General features: G+C 31.9%; 3 protein-coding genes across 4 annotated transcripts; 2 read left to right on the top strand and 1 right to left on the bottom strand.

Moving 5' to 3' along the window:
* Positions 1–1,449: 1,449 nt before the first annotated feature.
* Positions 1,450–5,539, bottom strand: LOC114193645 (FRIGIDA-like protein 1). Its single transcript, XM_028083529.1, has 3 exons — positions 4,510–5,539; positions 3,964–4,127; positions 1,450–3,890 (listed from the first exon to the last, which is right to left on the bottom strand). Exons 1-3 carry the CDS (start codon positions 5,324–5,326, stop codon positions 3,189–3,191), a joined length of 1,683 nt encoding a protein of 560 aa, XP_027939330.1. The 5' UTR covers positions 5,327–5,539; the 3' UTR covers positions 1,450–3,188.
* Positions 5,540–10,791: 5,252 nt separating this feature from the next.
* LOC114193648 (probable serine/threonine-protein kinase WNK11) lies at positions 10,792–13,308 on the top strand. 2 transcript variants are annotated; one of them, XM_028083533.1, is made up of 3 exons: positions 10,792–10,942; positions 11,498–12,001; positions 12,616–13,308. In XM_028083533.1, the coding sequence occupies exons 2-3, from the start codon at positions 11,498–11,500 to the stop codon at positions 13,015–13,017; spliced, it is 906 nt and encodes a 301-aa protein (XP_027939334.1). In that variant the 5' UTR covers positions 10,792–10,942; the 3' UTR covers positions 13,018–13,308. The 2 variants fall into 2 exon arrangements, with proteins under 2 accessions (XP_027939334.1, XP_027939333.1); XM_028083532.1 differs by lacking the exon at positions 10,792–10,942 and adding an exon at positions 10,971–11,109.
* Positions 13,309–16,557: 3,249 nt separating this feature from the next.
* LOC114193641 (probable inactive receptor kinase At5g53320) lies at positions 16,558–18,943 on the top strand. Its single transcript, XM_028083518.1, has 2 exons — positions 16,558–17,717; positions 18,088–18,943. Exons 1-2 carry the CDS (start codon positions 16,568–16,570, stop codon positions 18,747–18,749), a joined length of 1,812 nt encoding a protein of 603 aa, XP_027939319.1. The 5' UTR covers positions 16,558–16,567; the 3' UTR covers positions 18,750–18,943.
* The last annotated feature ends 3,467 nt before the right edge of the window (positions 18,944–22,410 follow it).

The following is a 22,410-nucleotide window of genomic DNA, read 5'->3' as shown; positions in this document are numbered from 1 at the left end:
CATTTGGGTATTTTTCAGTGACAATAATAAATGAGAATGTTGTCAATTTTTCGTGGATATGCTGTAAAGATCTAGGAAAGAGTAAGTTAACATGTTGGCCTCACACTATTAAATATCTTCTTTTTTACTAATCTCACACCATTTTGTTCAAAGGGGTTAAAAAGGAGTTGAGGCTCAAATTTTGGTTTACTACTATAATGTGTAGGGTATTATTAATGAACATGGTCTAGAAAAGCACAAGAGAAAGAAACATTTCATTGGAGTTTGTTTTCCTTTCTCAATTTGGTGTGGTTTTTTACTTTTAGCAGTTTGAAGACAGAGAAGAAAGTGAAGGGTGTACTTAGCCTATAATTAGGTGAAGAGAAAGGAAAACAGCAACAACAACAAATCTAAGCATTTAACGGCTTGAGATGCAGTTAAAGCAAAGTTCTCACTGGTTTTCTAAATCTTTACAATCTTTTTGTTGAGTAATCTTTTTCCTTTCAAATGAATTTGTCTATATTAAATGCTTAAGCACGTCATTTTCACATCCAAAAAATTCCTTGCCTTGTATATCTCTCATGATACTTCCTCTTATTTGATAAAATTTTGCAGATTAAATTGAAACATGAATTACTTATTCACCATGCATTTTCTTTCTCCAATTAATTTACTTCAGAAATTTTAAAACCGTAACAAAATAAATGTTTTGTATAGGAACAGATATTTTCTCAGAGTTTGCCTGGTATCTTCAAAATTTTATATGAAAATCACAGATGAATTTTTAAGTAGTTGTTAAATTAAGAGAAAAAAGGTCATAAGATTTTTACCAATGAGTTTCCAACCTTATTTTTAATGTTGTTATGCTTATTTCTCAGAGTCTTTGACAGGTTCTGCATAAAAAAATAATTCTCATTCATCTGAGTTGCTTCTTGTAAATTGAATTGAGTTTCTTTATTGATAGCGTTGGAATGGTAGTTCATTATAAAAAAAAATGCCAAATGAAAAAGAAATAAAATAACCTTAAGATAATATGTAACTTAGTCCCTTATGATAAAATATTGACTCTGGCTAGTGTATCTGCTACTAATCCTAAATCTGGTAGACCAAAAAGTTTGCAATATATATTATTAATAACTGTTCTTTGCCAAATGAAAAACATTAGTCATAAATTGATGAGGGATGCAAGGTCCATTTTCTTCTGAATGAAATTCTCACTACCAAAAAAGAAGAGAGATGGCATGTCATCTACGGCCCATTTCCATGGAACACACTGAGAATACGTCTCAACCATCACTGTAGTAAACATACAGAAAACGAGGTCTCTTACACGTTACAATATCAAACCAAAAAGATTAGCAATGGTCTTAGAAGGTGAGATGAATAATCTGCACAGACACATCTTTTCATAGGTAATAGATCACTTCAAAGGTACAACAGTATCAGATCCCTCTCATACACTTGTTCTTCTTTTAGTGTTAACTATTCATAAGTAACATTCAAGCTAATTCATTCATTCAGCTAATAACTTCCTAGTTAGAGATGAAACTACAGTGCAGAAGCATATAGTAAAAAACCAAATGGTGCTAAAAATATTGCTAAGAGAACCTACACCTAGCAGGATATGCATACACACATAACCCACCTTCAGAAGACATGGGTTTCAAACTTAAGCATGTGATTGTCATTGGCAGTGTGACAATGTGAGCAATTCCAGTAGCCATTTTTCTTTATTTTATGTTATCAACTGTACTGAACTTTTTCCCCCACTTCATGACTAAAAAAATACAAAAATCTATATAGACTTCAGACAGCCCAAAAGTTTATTTATTTTCCTACATTTTCAGTGTCACATAACCTGGATTAGCCCAAGGCGATGGAACCCAAACATATTGTAATTGGGCTGCTTTCTAAAAAATAGAGATATCAACTACTATAGACCAAAGCATACAGACCATGATTCAACCGAATACCACTACCATGATGACCTTTAACATCAACTCATCTACATCTGCTGAAGATGCAATATACTCAACTAGAATTAGTTCTATTAGACACAATAAAAATATTATCAATTGTATGTAAGTTGTCAACAAAACAAATGTCAAATGGACAATGAGATATGATTCATACTGATGATTATTATAGTACAGTGGGAATCATAATCCATAATAAGCACCCTTCACCATCAAAACATATGAATCAGTTCAAAATACAGAAGAATTTTCAAAATCAAAGAGATTAAAACATTGTTTCTTGCTAATTTTGGCACAAAAACCATGTTTGAAAGAAGCTAATAAAGCCAAGAACTTTTTTTTATTTCATACAGGATATTCATTAACCAAAACACAAAAGAAAAATAAAGAAACCATAGATGAGAAACTACTGAAAATATTTTTGTTCACATGAGCACAACAGACAGTTCATACAGGGTATTGACAAAAATAAGAAAAAAAATATCTTGTATTTTTCAATCCATGTGGATGATGCATGGTCTCACGGATGAGAAAAGAATACCATTCCCATAGGATCTATGTCAAGGCTACAGGACCGGATGGATTACCCTGTGCTTTTGGATTAAAATCCTTGAAACCGATGGAAGAGAAAATTGAATTTCTTTGTACAGTGAGAGGCAGCCAGACAAAAGTTACAATCTAGATGCAGTTGTCTGGCTATGGAGTAATGCTAAAATACTTTTAATTCCATAACTGCATTTAAATGTTTTTTTATTATTTACTAGTATGAAATTAAGCACTAGGACGTGGAAAAAATGAAGGGCTCTTGAAACAACTGCAGCGCAGACTAGTGTAACAAGTAATTACAAGCAACACTACAACTAATAAAAATATGGAAAGTGTCTATTTGGGCGGGTTTTACCTTTGAAACCCGATACTATGCCTCAATGCTTGGAAAAGACAATAAGCCTAGGCAGCGATCAAGTGCAAAAACAGAGAAGTTTAAAGAAGACCGCGATTAACCAAAAAGGAAGTTTATCGAAGTAAAATTATGCAAGTAATCAAATTTGTGAAACCAAGCATTCCCTCCCAATCCTTCGATACTGAATCTAGTTTCTTTCCTATAATCATTGGAATCAACAAAGCAAACTATGTTTTTATAATTTAAAGGCCAGAAGTGCAAAGTCAATGAAAAACTAATACCAAAGCTACCAACCCCTGTTCAGTATTCAAAAGAAAAAGCAATTTCTAGATCTACTGAGGATAAGATGTTCGATAATAACGCTGCAGACCATAACCACCATAGGCAGAGACACTATCATGATAACCAGAAGGCACAAGTGGCTCTGATGAATTTGGAAGAGAACCACCTTGACCAAGGTTGCCACTGGGACCCATTGGGACATCATCAAGACCATAAGGCCCAGCCGAAGCGCCTGTATAAGGCAAGATGGTTGGGGTTGGAGCCTTCATGCCATATGACATGGTTGGCAAGTTAATGAAGGGACTTCGATGTTCTGGCAACAAACCTGGTGACTGGAAACGAGGTTGTTGTTCAGGCAACAAACCTGATGACTGAAAATGAGGTTGTTGTTCCAACAACAAACCTGGTGAGTGGAAAAAAGGTTGTTGCTCCCGCAACAAACCTGATGACTGGAAATGAGGATGTTTGTAGTGGTGAGCAGTTGAACTGGCACCACCGACACTATTCAGGACAGCTGCAGAACCAATGGGGGCAGAAATTCGAGGACGCTTGAGCCCACCTTGTTGCTGCTGATGAGAGGGAGGCTTTGCAGAAAAAGCGGATGCACCATATTTTAAATTTCCCTTATGCTTCGTCAATTGTTCTAAACGCTGTTGAAGGCTTTCAGGTGGATATTCCGATTGAAGATTATGACTTTCAATAACCTTGATTGCAGATTTCAGTGCATGGACTTCTCTGGCTGTGATTTCATTCTGCAAAAACACACAAATAAATACAGGCAGTGACACTATACACCGGGTAAACAATCATGAGGTGAATACTTACCAGTGACTTCCCTTCCTCAGAAAGTCTTTTAGCAAGTTTCTGAGATTCATTCACGTGAGCTTTCAAAATGGGAATTGGTGGAATCTTATCCGCAAGATTGAACTCAAAAATATACTTGACAGCCAGAATATGTCTACACCTGTCAACAAGTTTCTGAACAAGACCTACAAAAACCCAAAACAAAATTTCCCTCACAAATTAAACCCCCAAAAGGGCAACAGTAGAAATCAAATTCAATTTACAACATTACGCTACTTAAAAAAAAAAAAATTCAAATCCAAGACCACATAACGTAAGCACTAGTGGCTAGTGGTGTTTTCAGTCACTGAAAAAAAATCCAAATCCAAGACCACATTACGCTAACATTTGCAAATTTCAAAAGTTACAGGAACCAAAAACACCATTAACCCTAAACACTAAAGTCACAACAACAGTTAACGAGCTAAAAGCCTACAACAACAAAACACAAACACAGTTACGTAACACCATCTCCAAACATCTAAGGCTAAACCCAAAAAAATCAAAACCAAATGAAAGGGCTCCAACCTGGAACTTTGTCCGTCAAACCAATACTTCGGTAGAGCTCAGGAAGATCATCATTGGCAGCAGCCATGGCAGAGAAGGTGAAAATCTCATTATTTGTCAATTCAGATAACAACCCATAAGCCGCTACAAACTGCAAGAAAGTCATGGCCCCAATACCTTCACCACCTTCACTGGGCAAGCTCCCCTTCCACTCCGCACACAACTTCTTTGCTCTCTTACTCACCTTAAAACTCACAGAAACGGACGCAGCCCTCAACTGCTGAAACAACAACCCGCAAGTCCTCTTCCTTTTGCGCAATTCCTTATCATCTTTCACCACATTCGCACCCACGACACCGTCCAATGCATCGAGAATCATCGACGCGGGATCGGAAGCACGCTTGAGGGCAGTCTGAAGTTCAACCTCGAGCGCAACCTTGTCTTTGAAATGATCCCCAACGTAGTCCCGCAACCCTTTTCCATCCATGCAGCTGCAGAGGGCGATCATGCGTTCCGCGTGGGTTTTGGGCAATGCGACGTCGTTCTGCGATGATGGGTCGGAACGGGAGGGTGGAAAGGTGGGATCTTTAGAGGGAGAAAGAGGTGGGTGAGTGTGTTGCTCATGGGATTCGAGGGTCTGGAGAAGGTGAAATCGTTCAGAGAGGGAGTTGTGGAGGGAGGTGAAGTGTGAGTCGATGTGGGACCAAGAAGGAGGAAAGAAGGAAGAAGAGAGAAGAGAGGAATGGGTTTGAAGATCATCGTAGGCTTTCTTCAAATTCTCTTTCTTGGCGTCCACCAGTTGCAGAGCCGCAGAGATGGTCTTCGACGAAGTCTGCATTGTTGTCGCCGTTCCTTCGTTCCCTCGGAGAGAGAGAGAGAAAGAGGATTATGAACAGTTTTCTGTGCAAATTGAAACCAGAATGAATAAATTCCTGAAATTGAAACGATGATAGGAAAGTTGGTTCAGTGCTTTGGTTTCTGTTCTTGAATTGTTGTGATTAGGTTGCAGAATCTAAGTTACAAAATCACTGAGAAATTGAAAATGTTGTATCCGAATCTGACTGGTAAATTGTTATCTTGGGCCTATGTTCCTTCGATGTGTGGGCTGATTTGTTCCAATCCAGCCTGTTTTTGTTTTTATTCGTGGACCACCTCTAATCAGAAATTCCTAAAATTCCTAGCTGAATTGTTTGTACATTCCTTTTTATACTCATCAAAACTTAATATTTTTTTTCTTAACATAAAAATATTTATTATTTTTTAAAATGTAATATTTAACACTGAGAAAATCTAATCTTTTTAGACTTTTTTTGTAGTGAAAATCATGACAGTTTAAAAAATATGTCAGATGTATGAACTAATTGGAGTAACATATAATAACTTAGACATGGTAAAATTGAATATTGGACCAAATTGTAGATTCCTTAAAACCTAGCGACTAAATTTTAGAATAATTAGAATTAGAATTTCATATTTTTTATTCATTTTTAATGAACTTGTTATTATTATTATTATAATAATAATAATAATAATAATTATTATTATTATTATTATTATTATTATTATTATGATTATTATTATTATGCCGAAAGGCATTTTGTACATTTAGTGGGGCAGAAACCAAACAGCGAAAATAAAGAAGTGAACTTCTATAAAAATTCTACCAACACTCATGGTTTAACTAAATAAAAAAAATTATAACAACAAATTTTACATTTTTATTAACCTATAACCTTTCATAGTAGTGACATAAAAGGGAATTGAAAAAATAGATAAAGGATGAGAAAAATAAACTATTTTAGTGTGTTAAGTCTGAATCATCATTCTCAAATGTAATATTTTTTTTATTCTATAACCTCTTTGAACAAATTATTTTAATTTCGTATTTCTATTAACATGTTTATCTTTGTATTAAATCTATATACTTTTACCTATATGCTTTTTTCCTTCTAGAATAAACTATACATCTTAATTTTGTGATAAGAGGATATTATTGTTTAAGCTGTGTGATCCCTGATTAACATGCAATAATATTTGGGATATATACTTTTAATTACGTGATTAGATACATATTAATTAGCATACTCTATATTTATTATTTATTCCAATCTAAGTTTTATGAAATGATGGAGATTTTTTCAAAAATCTTTCAACAAATAAACTGAAATAAATATAAAATTAACATATCATTATTGGAAATCAAATCTTGAACTTAAAGTGATAATCCACTTTTATTTTCTTTGTTTGGCAAATAGGCATGTGATAGAAGTAATTACTAAAACTATAATACAAGCATGAGAAAGTTGTTCATACGTGTCCAAGTTTGAAACTAATAGAACATGATGATGAATATCCATTCCACCATGCACGCCATGGATAACTAAAGTCAAACTACAATATTTTTTAGGGTTTAACTTCCCTATGAATCCAATAAAAATAATAATAATGTTTAGTTATAATAGGCTAATTTTAATTTCTTAAACAGTATTTACATTTATTATTTAAAAATACTATTATTTTAAAATTTAATTGTATTTGTAATTTATAACAAACATAGATGAAATCATTTATTTGAGATTTTTCTACGACTAAGGTTTATGTTATTCCTTTTATTATACTTGTGGATGTAGTATGCTGAACCACGTTAAATTCTTGTGTCGTCTATTTTGATCTTTTTATTCTTTTTTTATTGCCTTGTTTCCAACATTTTTCAGCTAACATTGAAGCAGAAATATGTCTCAAATGGTATAAACGGTTAGTTTTGATGCACCAACATTTCAAAACTAAGATGGGGCGAATTGGTTTCTCAAACTTTTGATTTGTTCTTACACTTGAAAACTAGTTTCTATGAAATCTTTAATCGATTGACAAGAGAAATTTAAAAAGACATATTGTTTAACTTTTATACTTAGCAAAATGTAAAAGATAAAGAGAAGAGAGCACAAGAAATACCAAGATTTATACTCGTTCGATTCAATTGAATCTACATCCAGTCTCTAGCTATCCACACTAGAAATTCCACTATAACATCAATAGTTAGGACAATACACAATACAAGATCCACCTATGTACTTCCTACACCCTTGATACACACTCTTGAAAAACCCTTCAAGAAATGCAACCAGTAACACTACATAGAGTTTTACCAACACCTATCATAGTCATAGTGATAGAACAACATAGTTTCAATAACAAGAAACCAGAAATTCAGTAACCAAAATTAGTGTTTCAATGAAAGACTAATGATAGAAAGAATACACCTGATTTTATGTAAGGCTTGATATCACAATCACATAATCTTCTTGAATTATTGATGAACGACTTGAGAAACAATGAATAACCAATGCAAATTTCCTATAAGAACGCTCAAGCAATCTTTCTCTTTCTCTTTGATGTCTCAAAAACGTCACTCCAAACTGGTGCGATAATCTGATTTTAAAGTAGAGCTATTTTGTGATTTATCTAGTTTATTAGGTTATTTGGCTAATCAACTAGATTATGACAATGCTCAAGTTCATGTTCCATAATTAATCTAGTTGACTAGATTAGTATTCTAATCGACTAACAAAACAACAAAACAACAAATTTAACCATCACACACACATATATGTCTTGTTTGAATTTCAGCAATTCTATGCTATTATTTTTCTCATGGACATCACCAAAAACAACATAAATTCTCTTTTAAAAAATAGGAACATAAACAACTCAAATGCTATCATGAAGCACATTTGAAACTTCAGATAATCTTAACAAAATTTGGTTGAAAGGAATAAATTTACGCAATTATAAAGTTAAATGACTAAATTAGAACAAAATTTCAAAGATGAACTAATTATAATTTTCACTACAAGTTAAGAAAAAAAAAACATATCAATTTTAGAATTTTTATGAATTTATTCTAAATACAATTATGACAATATACAATTATTGTATACTTTATTTTCACATAATATTAAAAAAACGAGGTTAAGTATGTTTTTAGGTGCCATTTGACATATTTATGCTTCAATTTTATGTGAGAAATGCGTTTAAAATGCATTTTAAATGTCAAATAAACTTAACAAAATTTGATTTAGAGAATTAAATCTACGCATTTAAAAGGATGAGAGATTAAATTGATTTAAATTTTCAAAAGGGACTAATTCCAATTTTCACTAAAAATGAAAACATCAAAAATATATTTAACCCTGTTTAAAATTAATAACATTTAATTCAGCCATACTTTATCATTAATTTTCTAAAAGTATTAATTGACATAGCATTAATCAGGTTATATATATATATATATATATATATATATTATAATATCGTAAAAGCAAATGAAAATTAACTTATAGGATTAATACTGTATTTCTTATCAAAACTTATTACACCCTATTTAATAATTTATTTATTTTAAAAAATAATTCTATTTTAATTTTATAATGCTTTATGACTCAAATAATATATTATTATTACAACTATTAATATTGATATAATTGTTTTTTTATGTCACGTGAAATACATGTAGCTAAACTTCAACAATGAATTATTTTTGTGAAAATGTTTTAAAAAATATATGTAGTTCCTTAAAAAACATATATGTGATAGAATATTTTCTTAAATAAAAGGTAAACTGCATTTTTGTTTGCTTTCTACTTTTGATCTGTGAATCTGGTTATTTGTGTTTCTTTCCATGACTTTATTTCTTAAATTTTAGAATTTTCTCTTAGAAATATTTACCTAATATTTTATTATTTAAATTAATTTTTAAAAAAGGATATTTATTTTAAAACTTTTTTACATAAAAGTAAAAAATATATATTTATTTTTTATTATTTAAAATAAAATAATAAACTTCTCGATATAACATATCTTCATATTTTTTATATTTTTTATAAATCCCAAAAATTTCATAGTTATGCCTTTCTTTTTTCAATTTGACATACATTTATTTTTTAGTTTTATATTTTAATTAATTAAGCTATTTTTTATGGTGCTTCAAATAAACATATTAAGCTTACAACAATCCAATTAAGCAGAATTAATCTAGATAAATTCATAACTCAAAGATTAGATACAAAAGTTGTAACTTTTTTACAAATTTTAAAGAAAAACATAGTTAAAATTATACAAAATAAAACGATAAACAGACATATCTCACTTTCACTGTTAACTTTATTTTCTCATTTCTCTTTATTTGGATTCCTGTCACCACCAAGAGAATGTGATTCTGAAACCACAATCAAACTGTTTTTGTTCTGTTTTTTTTTTTTTTCTTTCTTTCTTTTGATGTTTTCTCAGAAACTAACCGCCACCCCTTCCCTTTTCTCGGAAAGTAAAAACATGCAATCATCTCATCTGGACACACGCTCCTTTGTCTTTGTTGGACCCTCACGCGCTACCATTAACTCTTTACGCGTTGACCGACACAGCAAACAAAAAATCACAAAACGGGAAGAGCCTAATCGAAACGCAGTCGTTTCTCAGCAGTTAATTCCCAGGTTGCAGGATTTGACTTTTTTTCAACACCAAACAAACACGATGTACACAAGTATTTAATACTTATATAATAATTATATATAATAAATGTCTTAAAAACATTTAATAGTACTTTTCTATGCTTCATAAATGAATAAATACAAAAACTATTTATTAGTTATATATAAATAATATTTTTCTAATAGAAAAACTACTTAATAGTTATATATATATAGTTATATATATATATATATATATATATATATAATAAATGCCTTGAAAAAATTTAGTAATATTTTTCTATGCTTCATATAAATAAATAAATAGAATATCACAAAGATACAATTATAGAACAAAACAAAACAAAAGTTATTTTCTATACATTATTATAATGTCATGTACATCTCCCATATGACCCATGCCATGACGAGTAAAATTGAAGAAGAAATGAATTTGTTAAATGATTGATTATTTTTCTAAATTCATTAATGTTTAAAAGTCATAAAATTTAAGCAATTCGAATTGAGTAAAATACACGTTGAAAACAGTAAATGCTGCGGATTTTTATTTACAAAATTTGAATACGGCATCTATTTAAAGAAAAATAAAGTTAATATTTTTCACTAACTATATTAAATTTAAACAATGAAACAATTTGCTTTAGAAAAAAAACGAAGATATCAATTTTTATATTACAACTAATTTAGTGCGCAAACCACCCCATTAGAATATGTAGAAAAAGTTGAATTTGAAAAAGATAAAATATAAAAGAAAACAAAAAATATTTTATAGTATGATTTAATTTGACATTTAATTCTTTCTATATAAATAGTCTAAGGTATACACGTTTCTGATCCCTCTCATTTATATTTTTATTTATTTTTTGTGAGAAGTTTGAGGTTGGAGCGTAGTCAGCTTCTTTTTTTCTGCCGAAAGCTGCAGAATTTCATGCTTTTTCTCCTTTGGGGTTCAGCAATCGGTTCTCTTCACGGTATTTAATCATCTTCTTCTTCTTTCATGCATTATATTCATTACCATTCTTCTCTTATAGTCGCATACTCACGTAGTTCACCAGATTTGAAGCTTTTTGCGTGTGTTTTCTTTTCTGTTTTACTTATGCCTGATAAATTATTGGATGATCTGTGTTCACAATTCCAGGTAGTATTCATGTCTCACATACTTGGTTTCATTGACTTTGTTGGGCAAATTCAAAAGTTTTGACTGCATGTTAAGTGAAGATGAATCAGAATTATGAACATTTGCTCACACTAAAGATAAAAAAAAAAAAAAATCGTCGCTAATTTTAGGTTGTTGCATTTACTGGTAGATTTTTTTAAATTTTTTATCACTAATTTTATTTATTTTTGTTTATCTCGTGATATACAATAATTTCTGCAGTGTGAATTTTTCCATTTGAAAACTTTAAGGGGGTTTTGTTATAATTCGTTCCCTTTTACTCTTACGAAATTCTGTGGCGTGCTGAATTTGGTTTGATCTGATTTGATTTTGGTGTTGTTGAGGTTCTGATTAGTGTTGCATGTCACAGATGCCGTTTGTTAACCCTGACCCTTCAGACAAAGATTCTGAGCCCTTTGTTGAGACAGATCCAACTGGTCGCTATGGTAGATACAGTGAGTTGCTTGGGAGTGGTGCTGTGAAGAAAGTGTACCGTGCATTTGATCAGGAAGAAGGAATAGAGGTGGCTTGGAACCAAGTGAAGCTGAGGAACTTCTGTGATGACCCTACCATGGTGGATAGGCTTTACTCTGAAGTGAGATTGCTCAGAAGCTTGACCAACAAAAACATCATCGCACTTTACAGTGTGTGGAGGGATGACCAGCGCAACACTTTGAATTTCATCACTGAGGTTTGTACCAGTGGTGATTTGAGGGAGTATAGGAAGAGGCACAGGCATGTTTCCATGAAGGCCCTCAAGAAGTGGTCCAAGCAGATTCTGAAAGGGCTGAATTATCTGCACTTGCATGATCCCTGCATCATTCACAGAGATCTCAATTGCAGCAATGTGTTTGTCAATGGGAATACTGGCCAGGTGAACCCTTTTACTCAATCATCGTTTTTCCTTCAGTTACGTGTTTGATAAATTGACAAAGTGAAACTCGATACAAAAATAAAAGCATGAAAAATTTGAAAAATGGTTTTAATCTTTTTGTTTATTTATTAAATTAAATTGCCATTGATTCGAAGCGTTCGGTGTGACATCTAAGCCATTAACTCGACCAAGTTATTACGTCTCCTGTTTGCCTGACAAACAATCGAATACATTGTTCGTAGAATAACAATTTGATGACTACTTTTTTTTCTTTTGTTCTAAAGTTTTGCTATTACTGGGTATATTGCTTTCCACCTAACATTTGTGTTTCTAAGCTTTTGATGTTTTATCAAGTTGTCCAATAACGTGTTATTATGTTTCAAAATCTAACTTTGAAAGGCGATAGAAGGGATGAAGATGAGATGGAAGAGAGTAAATAGGGGAATGAATTACGATAGTATAAGAAAGAACATGAGCAATGGAAAATAGTTTTCAAGCACCAGAAGCAAACAAGCCTTTAGCCACCTATCAAACCAGAAACAATCTTAATTATACTTCTATGAAATGACACTGTGTTTTTTTATTAATCTTTTTTTTTTCGTTGTTATTATCAGGTTAAGATTGGTGACTTGGGTTTGGCAGCAATTGTGGGCAGGAGCCATTGTGCTCACACTATTCTTGGCACACCAGAATTCATGGCTCCGGAGTTATATGATGAAGACTACACTGAGTTGGTGGACATTTATTCATTCGGCATGTGTTTGCTGGAAATGGTGACACTGGAGATTCCTTACAGTGAATGTGACAATGTTGCAAAGATATACAAGAAGGTGTGTTCTGGAGTTAGACCTGCAGCCCTGAACAAAGTGAAAGATCCAGAGGTGAAGGCCTTCATTGAGAAGTGCCTTGCTCAGCCAAGAGCAAGACCTTCTGCAGCTGAACTTCTCAAAGATCCCTTCTTTGATGAGATTGTTGATGATGACGAAAATGATGACTGTTCTTCTTCTCACCAGTAAAATTGTCCTCAGTCCTTACATTGATACAATATGTTGATTTGATGTAATGGTTCCTTAATTTGATTCACATACTTATTTAGTTTGCATATCAATTTGGGGCAGGCTAGAGACTGATTTATTTTTTTTCTCATTTGGCAAGCTGTGAAATTGGACAAGGATTGGGTTTGGGTAGCCAGGGGAGGGTTTGATTGGGGATGGTGTCATTTTGTACATAGGAAAATTTACAGTTGTGCAGCATATACTGAATGATGATTTGATTTGATTTGACAAAATATGCTAAAATATATGCAATCAGCAGTCAATAGTTGCGTGATGAAATATAAGCACATGAAAAATAATAACAGTGCTGACAATTTTTGAGGTTTAGAAAGAAAATTGTATTTTGAAAAGGTGCGTCGTCCCCTTTTGAACAAAGGAACATGTGTTAACGATTTCGTCCAACCAAACCAAACCAAACATAAGATAACAATTCAGAATCTACTTTTATCATATATTATATATTTAAGTCTTCATCCATGAAAATAACAGAAGAAAACAATTTGTACTTATTTTATCATGTGTATTCTTCAAAATGTTTATTCAAGTAAACTCCAAATTTACTAGCCTGAGGTTTCAAGTAATAAAACTTTGTAATCTGTTTGAATATCAAGAAGGTAGCACTTCAGTGTTTGTGATATAAACAATGGACCCTTTCCTTTCATTGTGACCTTCAATCAGGGAAATGAGATCTTGAAGCAATCAAAAGTAATGTGAAGGTGAAAAGGGTTTCATGAATTGTTTCGAGGGCAAAGAAAAAAGTGAAGTCAAGGGTTTGAACGCAATTTGAGCAGCAAGAAATGTGGTTGGATATAATAACTAGAACAAGCAAAAGGGGTTGTTCATATTTAAAAAATAGGAGCAAAGTTAAGCTTAATGATGAAGAGGAGTGGTGTGAACAAAAGGGTATTTAGATAGAAAAACATGTATCGTGCAACCCCACCATTTTTTGTTGGGGAATTATTGTAGTGACCCGTTGGGTGTACCACATCTTTTTTCTTCTTAAAGCAAATCCAGATTTTGACATTGACTTTTCAATCAAACCATTGTACTTTGCAAATTGCTCGTGAATTATCAAAGAACACTACCAGAATTTATTTTTTTTACCAACTTAGACCACTGATGAAGATTTTCTCAGTATTTATCTTCTCATATCAGAACAAGTGATATCAGAATGGTACTCTTCTTTTTCTGCATCAAAAGATGTACTCTTCTTACACAAAGAAAGTGATAAATTTTGAAAGAAAGAGTGTGTTTGCATAACTAACAACATGAATCAATGAATGTGTCCATTTTAAGCATTTCTGGTACATTTTGAGACCAGCTGCATTTGAGTAGAACCAGATACAATCATAAATCTTTGGTGGAGGGTTTTTCCTGTGGTCAATGTATAGATGATTTTTAATTTTTTATTTACATGATGATGTTTGACAAAACTAACTAGGGCAATTATTTTTTAAGTAGGTATATGATTGTGTAATGTTGTTTTCCATTCATTTTTCTTTATCTGTAACTTCTTCTTTTTGCTTAATTTAAATCATTTCACTTTATTTCTATTTGTTTTTCTTATTCTTCCAGTTTCTTCCACTTTCTTTGAGATGTTTTTGTTCTTGTACTTGAACAATGTTTTTGCAGAGTGTAAAGTCAAAGAATGTTTTATACTGAATGATTGGTTGTTCATGTGGAGCATATTCATGGTATGCCAGTTGCTACTTATTCTAACCAGGTGTGTGACAGCTATTTGCCAAACTGTTGAGAAAAAAAAAATCATTTTATTTTCAATTATGAAACTTTTCAAATTTTACTCCAAAATAAGATGAAAGTTTCAAAAATTTTATTCTCTCATATTAAATATTTAAAATTAATTTCTAAATATATATGTTATATAAATATAATAGAAATTAATTATTCCATGTAAACCAATAGTTTAAAATTTAAATTGATTTGTCTAATAAAAGCATTTGAAAATATAGAAAATTTAAATTGAAATGATTCAAATTTTCTCAAAAAAATTTAAGTTCATCATCAAAACATAACATTAATATTAAGATACTGCAGATGTAATTGACTCGATAAGCTTTTATGTCATTGATTATTAAAATGAATTCCTCTGAAAACTAATTTTTTGGGACTAATCCCTTAAAGCATGATATAAAATTGCTTCAACTTATCAATGATTTCAAGTGCAAATAAATACACATATATATTATTTCTTATTTGTTCTACTTCAATAAGGTTATTGTACATATGTAAAGATATGTTTGTCTGTTAAAAATATAAAGTGAGTGCTGTTTTCATTCAAAAGTTGAAGATTGTGATCAGAATATTAAATTAAAATATGATTTTTTTTTAATTTATATTGATTTGATGTAGAAATTTTAATATGAAGTAAAGTATGTTATCTGTAACTTAATCTTTTCTATTCATTTCCTTTTATTTACTGTCTTCTTGTCTCGTTTCTCCCAAACAAGGCTTTCTTTTCTTTCCCTTTGTGTCTCATTTTTTTTTACCTATTGGACATAATCATAAGACATATATATATATATATATATATATATATATATATATATATATATATATATATATATATATATATATATTAAAAAATAACTATGTATATGAAGACATCATGATGTCTACAAACTTTCTAATTTTATTTTTTAGTTTTGTGTTTTGCCTTTAAAAATCTTAGCCGGCACACCTAAATATTACACAAAGAAATAAATCAAAGTTATTCTTTCTTTCTTACATGTGAAATTAATATATATATGTAATGGTTTGAGTTTGGATTTTGATCATTGTGTCTTTAATATGTTTGGACTTATTTCTTTACATTAAAATAACTCATCTATTATTTTTCCCTAATAAATGATGTTAATTTGATTCCTAACATGACTATATGATCAAGAATTTCTTACATTTTATTCTTAAAGTATATATATATATATATATATATATATATATATATATATATATATATATATATATATATATAAAGAGATAATATTTATATGACGTCATTATTTACATATCATATGTCTTTATTATCTATCAAAGGTAAAATTTTGTATAAATAATGTTTCTGTTTATGAGATCCATTCATACAATTGCCAAAATTCATATAGAAACTGTTTCAATATATAGTAGTTTAAATTTAAAAATCAGATTGTTTTTAGTTAAAATCTCAAACTAAACACACTGTAAATTTTTACAAGTGTCTGTAAAATCACTTCCTAATAAATTCCAAGGATAAATATGCTTCATGACAAGATTTATTCTGATATCTTGGACTTTTGTTGTGAATTCCAATATACGTTCATTCATCACTTTTAACTTTTTAGATTGCATCTAGTGATTAACGATGTCTCGATTAGTTCAAGTAATACAAGTATCTATCGGTAGATTCTAAGAAGAGAAATGTCTTTATCTGATGCAAAAAATAGAAAAGCATGCAGCACTAGCACCATTCATTCTGATAACAGAAGAAGAAACTAACGAGGGAAGTTCACAGAAAATGCAGAACAAAAGAGGTTTTTCTATGTTGAGGCTAATTTTCTTTGCTACCCTTTTCTTTATCATAGAATGTGCACGAGGTGAGTTATCAGAATCTGAGTCTTTCTTCAATTTCCTGAGAGCAGTTGATCCACAAAACGTGCTTAACAAAACTACCTTGGTTGGATCATCATCACATTCGTGCTTTGTCAAGTTGAAAGGTGTAAGATGTGACTCAAATGCTACAAATATTGTACATATAAAGCTTGAGAACTTGAACCTAGGTGGCACAATTGATGCAGATTCACTATGCAGGCTCCGAAAGTTAAGAGTGGTGAGCTTGGCTGACAACAACATCAGAGGAACCATTCCACCTTCGATTTTGCATTGTACAAGGTTGACACATTTGAACTTAACCAGAAATCAATTGAGTGGAACTTTGCCAAAGGCCTTAACAAAATTGAAACATCTGAGGAACTTAGACATCTCCAATAACAACTTTTCTGGTATGATTCCTAGTAAACAACAATATAGGCGATTAGTTACTTATATTGTGACACCAAGTGTTAAGTTGGAAAACAATAGTACCAAAGAGGGGCTAAAAGAAAGTGACAAAAAAACAACACCAGATTCTTTATCAGACACTGCTGATAAAGCCAGAAAGTCTAAGAATTTGACTGAAACTTTGGTGGTGTTACTTCTGGGCACTGTGGTGCTTTTGTCATCCCTTTACTTTATGGTAAGAAAGTCATTAGATTTAACTGAAAGGAGAGAGGTAGTTAAAGAGAATCATGATGTGTCAAAGGCTCCATGTAAAGAAATTCAAGAGGTGATGAATAACCAAAAGGAAGGAGATTCTGAGCTTGTTTTCTTTGTTGAAGATCGTGAGAGGTTCACAATGGAGGACCTGCTTCGAGCCACTGCTGATTTGAGGAGTGAAGGCTTTTGCAGCAGCCTTTACAAGGTGAAACTGGAGAACAATGATCACTATGCAGTCAAAAGATTGAAGAACTTGCAGGTTTCCTTGGAAGAATTTGGTGAAACATTGAGGAAGATTAGTAACTTGAAGCATCAAAATATCCTCCCCCTTGTTGGTTATCGTTCCACCAGTGAAGAAAAATTCGTCATTTACAAATACCAGAACAATGGAAGCCTGCTTAATCTGTTAAACGGTATGTTTAGATTCAAACATTTCACCACTTCCAATACTCTTTATCACTTTCTCTGTAAATATGTTTCTGTTCTGCCTTGATCATTTGCACAACACTTGTTCAACCTCACATTACTACAGTAATACAAAGAACACTGATGCTAAAAAGGAGAACATTGATTATGTCATGATATAAAAGTCATTCAGCACTTAATGAGTACAAATTTTGCTAATCATTGCATCTGAAATATATCAAAAGTGGATAAAATTTATCAAAAGCATTTCATTTATTACTCTCTAAAGCATTAATGAAGTCATTTTAAGTAAGAATCATCTAACACACAGATAACGTAATAATAAGCTTTTAGTAACTGGTTTTGCTTTTGTGGCAGATTATATAGCAGATAGAAAAGATTTCCCATGGAAACTGCGTCTGAACATAGCATGTGGAATTGCAAGGGGTTTGGCCTTCATATATAAGAAGTTAGATGAGAAAGAAGAGGTGATTCCTCATGGGAATCTGAAGCCATCAAACATCCTTCTAGATGAGAACAACGAGCCAGTGATAAGTGAGCATGGTTTATCAAAATTCATGGACCCAAATAGAGGTTTTCTGTTTTCCTCTCAGGGATACACAGCTCCTGAAAAGAGCCTAACAGAAAAGGGTGATGTGTACAGTTTTGGAGTGATTCTGCTTGAACTGCTAACTGGGAAAAGCACAGAGATTAGCAGAATAGACCTTCCAAGATGGGTGAGATCCATGGTGAGGGAGGAATGGACAGGGGAAGTTTTTGACAAGGAAGTTAGGGAGAATGAGCATCAATGGGCGTTTCCTCTTCTGAACATAGCCCTCTTGTGTGTGTCACGGTTTCAAGAAACTAGACCAACCACTGTGGATATTTTGCAGAAGATAGAGGAGATTATGGATCAACATGAACAATATCAGGAACGTTTTGCTTCCAAATGCTGTTCCAATGGATCCAACCGTGATGAGTGTTGTTCACTTCACAAAATCATACCTGAAACGTGGGATTCTCCAGGATCAAATTATTGATTTAACTTTATTAATGCTCTATATAGCATATTCACCTACTTATATATGTATATCATAAGGGCAACATCATCATCATCGTCTAGTACATGAACATGTGATCCTTTGTAGTGGTGTGTTTGTTACTTAGGAATTATAATGTGTTGTAGAACTATGCTTTTGTACTCATAGGTGCATGTTATTGTCTGTGAGTTTTTCTTAACTACATGTGATATATAAATGTGTCGAGAATCTAAATGAGTCTGACTCCAAATTAAGTAAAAATGAAAAAGTTGAACATCATACAATAAAAAAGACTCTAACTCATTTTGTTAAGATTTCCAGTTAGAAGTGATGTCAATTTCTTATATAAATTGAACTCATATCTCATGTTTGTACTTTTTTTATAATTAATCGTGGTGAAAGATAAGATGAAAGATAAGGCGATGTGTGTCTCTCATATAGATAAATATAGTTCAAATTGAATTTTAATAGGGAAAAAGTTATTTCATATCATTTGACTATCGTTTCACAATTTCGCCTCAAGTTATAAAAAAAAAATATCAAGATTTAGATTTAGATGTTAAAAGATCAATATATACTAAAATATTGATAACTTTTATTTATCCAAGACCAAGAAGAGTGTGGCATGGTGGAGGCCATACTCAAGCTACATGAGTTTATGAACTTTTACACAGCTGAACAAATGATTAATGATATGCATGCCATGCTTTTGAAACTCATTGGGTTGAATTTTGAAAATCAATGAGCGAGTGCTAATGATAATCACTGCTACAAAAAGGAAAAGCAATGAAATAGTTAATTGAAGACTAATTATTATGTCTCTTCGAGTCAGTTCAATTGAAATTGCAAAACAATGAAATTCTGAGCGCATGAATTTGATCTTATTTGCCTTTTGAATACTTTTTATGAACATGTTTTGGTGGAACAAAATGCATTGAAGTACATGGGAAGATAATATTATAGTAGAGCTAAATGAGTTTTAGATAAAATAGATTCAAATTTTCCATTCTCTTTTAAGTATTTTATAATAGAATTATGGAACAAGATGAATTGTATTTTTTTTTAATTTTCGTATGATTTTTACGTAAATTATTTTATATGTGACTTAATTAATAATTTGATTCTTACATTTAGATCTTTTGATTTTGTTTTTATATTATTTTGTAACTCAATTGAGTTCTATCTTTTGTTAAATATTAGTTTCTTACGAATTAATCTGAATCTAATGAGTAATTAGTGATTTTTTCTTTATATTAAGGCTTGAGTTAATGTAATGTGATCCATATTTTATTTTTTTACTTAATTGGTTACTGTATTTTTTTACATAGAGATATTGTGATCTTTTATATGAAATGAGTTTTAATATTTTTAAGAGATAATCATGTCTAAGTTAAAATCTTTTTCTTCCTCTTCAACCCCTTTTGCTCCAATGACATAATTTTATTAAGATTACATCTTTCATATTCAAAATCTTTATTTTTGTCTACTGCATCATCAAATATGGACACATAAACTCAAGTTGTGATTTTTTAATTCGTTATCATAATCCTAAGGACAATGATGTTGTCGAAAAAAAAATCACATTGTCTCTATACAAAAAATTTAGAAACTCCATTAAATATAGAAACTAAATTACTAATTAAATATTTCATTAGACTACATGTGTTCACGTTAACTTTATTTAACAAAAGTTGAAACCACAATGAGTCAAAAAATGATATAAAGAACAAAACAAATAAAATACCTAAATATAGATTCTAAATTACTAATTAATTTTTTTATTTTATATATTTGAATAAAAATTATAAAAATAACTCTTCTTATTCTTATTAAATATTTTAGATTGAACATAAAAATGAGGTATTTTTATTGTTCAAATCATTTTCATATATTTAAAACCTGAAATTTCTAAGATACGTGTATTAAAATATAATGATATGAAAAAATTTAAGATTCCAAATCTTAAATAAGACCTTCAGCCATAATTATGGAATAACATTCTTTTTTTCATTTTTACTAACACAAACTTTCAATATATTTTGATTCACATTCTAAATAGATTTATTACTTATAAGTTGAGATATACTTATAAAAGATATGATCTTTAACATTAAATCTTAAGATTTAGAGTTTGTAAGTCTCTCAATCTTCTCATTTTTTATTATTTTCAACTCATATCTACATTACTAACTACAAGTAAATTAAAATATTATAAAATAACCATTTCCATGAATATGACTTTGCAGCACGTGTAGTGCTAGTGCAAGAAAGTGAAGTACACAGAAGAAGTAAGTGATTTAAATATATTTGCTGCTAAAGTTCATGTTAGGAATCCAAGTGTGAGTCTAAGTCCCACATTGACCAGTATTGAGAAAGTAGAGCACCATATAAGGATCAAGGCCCATAAACCCATCGCCTTAAGGTTTTGGGTTGAGAGTGGTGTCAGTATCTTATGTGGTTAGGCTCATATCTCATTGGTGTTGTTCTCCCCAGTGAAACCCCTCCTTATAATCCTAACAAGTGGTATCAGAGCCGATGGTTAATACCGGCTCAGACGAGTACAGTACCAGTATGGTCCTAGTATCGAAAGTCTTCCTGGCAAAGAGTTCCAGGTAAGCGTGTCCCGTTAAGATGAACGGCGGTACGAGAAGGGGTACTCGTGGTTGGGAATGCTTCCGCTGGAGGGGGAGTGTACCAATGTGGTTGAAGGGACTCACCCTTGAGGGGGAGAATGTTAGGAATCCAAGTGTGAGTCTAAGTCCCACATTGACCAGTATTGAGAAAGTAGAGCACCATATAAGGATCAAGGCCCATAAACCCATCGCCTTAAGGTTTTGGGTTGAGAGTGGTGTCAGTATCTTATGTGGTTAGGCTCATATCTCATTGGTGTTGTTCTCCCCAGTGAAACCCCTCCTTATAATCCTAACAAGCTTTGATGGGGAAAACAATAACAAACAATATACCAGAGAATGCAGCGGATATAATTTCCCCTAACTTGCAAGAATCTATGAGGAGCAATAATCAAAGAGCAGCAATAATAAACCACCAAAAGCACAAATAAAGGCACCAAGATTTTTAACGTGGAAAACCCCTCAAATCAAGGGTAAAAACCACGAGTCGTCCAGACCAAAGAAATAGCTTCACTATGATCAACAAGAGTACAAAAGAGTCTTAATCAATAGCACAAATTAGTGCCAACACCCAACCAAATAACAAAGCAACAAAGCTTTCAAATAGAGAAGAACAAGAGAGGAAAACCTCTACAAATCACTGCTGCAGTGCGAAATTAATATCTCCCAACTCAGACCTCGTATCAAAGATCCGACCGGTCAGAATGAAGAGCAATGAGTTCCGAACCTGCTGTAAAAATTTCAGCCCGATCCAACGGTGAACGAATCCGCAGCGCCGAATTTACTGCGACAGCTCTATGAAAAACGTGAACAGAATTTTCCCTCTACCTCTCCCTCTATGTGTTAGGGCTTTCAGTGTATTCTTACTCTATTGTTCTGTCTCTCTCTTTATTTTATAGCCTCCTCTCCACTAGGTTTAAGTGAGACATGGGCTTCTCAAATTTTGGGCCTTTTCTCCACATAGGAAGGGAGCCCAATACCCAACAAATCTCCCCCTCACAACTATGTGGAGATAACCGCCAAACCGGCGA

The sequence above is a fragment of the Vigna unguiculata genome, chromosome 8 (assembly GCF_004118075.2).
Source record: "Vigna unguiculata cultivar IT97K-499-35 chromosome 8, ASM411807v1, whole genome shotgun sequence".
NCBI lineage: Eukaryota > Viridiplantae > Streptophyta > Magnoliopsida > Fabales > Fabaceae > Vigna > Vigna unguiculata.
Note: the sequence above shows the minus strand (reverse complement) of the source record. Positions and strands in the feature narration are given on the sequence as shown.

Bases quoted from the DNA above. Each gene is read 5' to 3' on its own strand.
- LOC114193648 (XM_028083532.1), top strand. From the start codon at position 11,068: ATGCCTGATAAATTATTGGATGATCTGTGTTCACAATTCCAG. The intron at 11,110-11,497 runs GTAGTATTCATG...TGCATGTCACAG, and splicing joins ATCTGTGTTCACAATTCCAG to ATGCCGTTTGTTAACCCTGA. The intron at 12,002-12,615 runs GTGAACCCTTTT...TGTTATTATCAG, and splicing joins TCAATGGGAATACTGGCCAG to GTTAAGATTGGTGACTTGGG.
- LOC114193641 (XM_028083518.1), top strand. From the start codon at position 16,568: ATGCAGAACAAAAGAGGTTTTTCTATGTTGAGGCTAATTTTCTTTGCT. The intron at 17,718-18,087 runs GTATGTTTAGAT...CTTTTGTGGCAG, and splicing joins CCTGCTTAATCTGTTAAACG to ATTATATAGCAGATAGAAAA.
- LOC114193645 (XM_028083529.1), bottom strand. From the start codon at position 5,326: ATGCAGACTTCGTCGAAGACCATCTCTGCGGCTCTGCAACTGGTGGAC. The intron at 4,128-4,509 runs GTTGGAGCCCTT...GGGTTTTTGTAG, and splicing joins TTTGACGGACAAAGTTCCAG to GTCTTGTTCAGAAACTTGTT. The intron at 3,891-3,963 runs GTAAGTATTCAC...GTGTTTTTGCAG, and splicing joins CTGAGGAAGGGAAGTCACTG to AATGAAATCACAGCCAGAGA.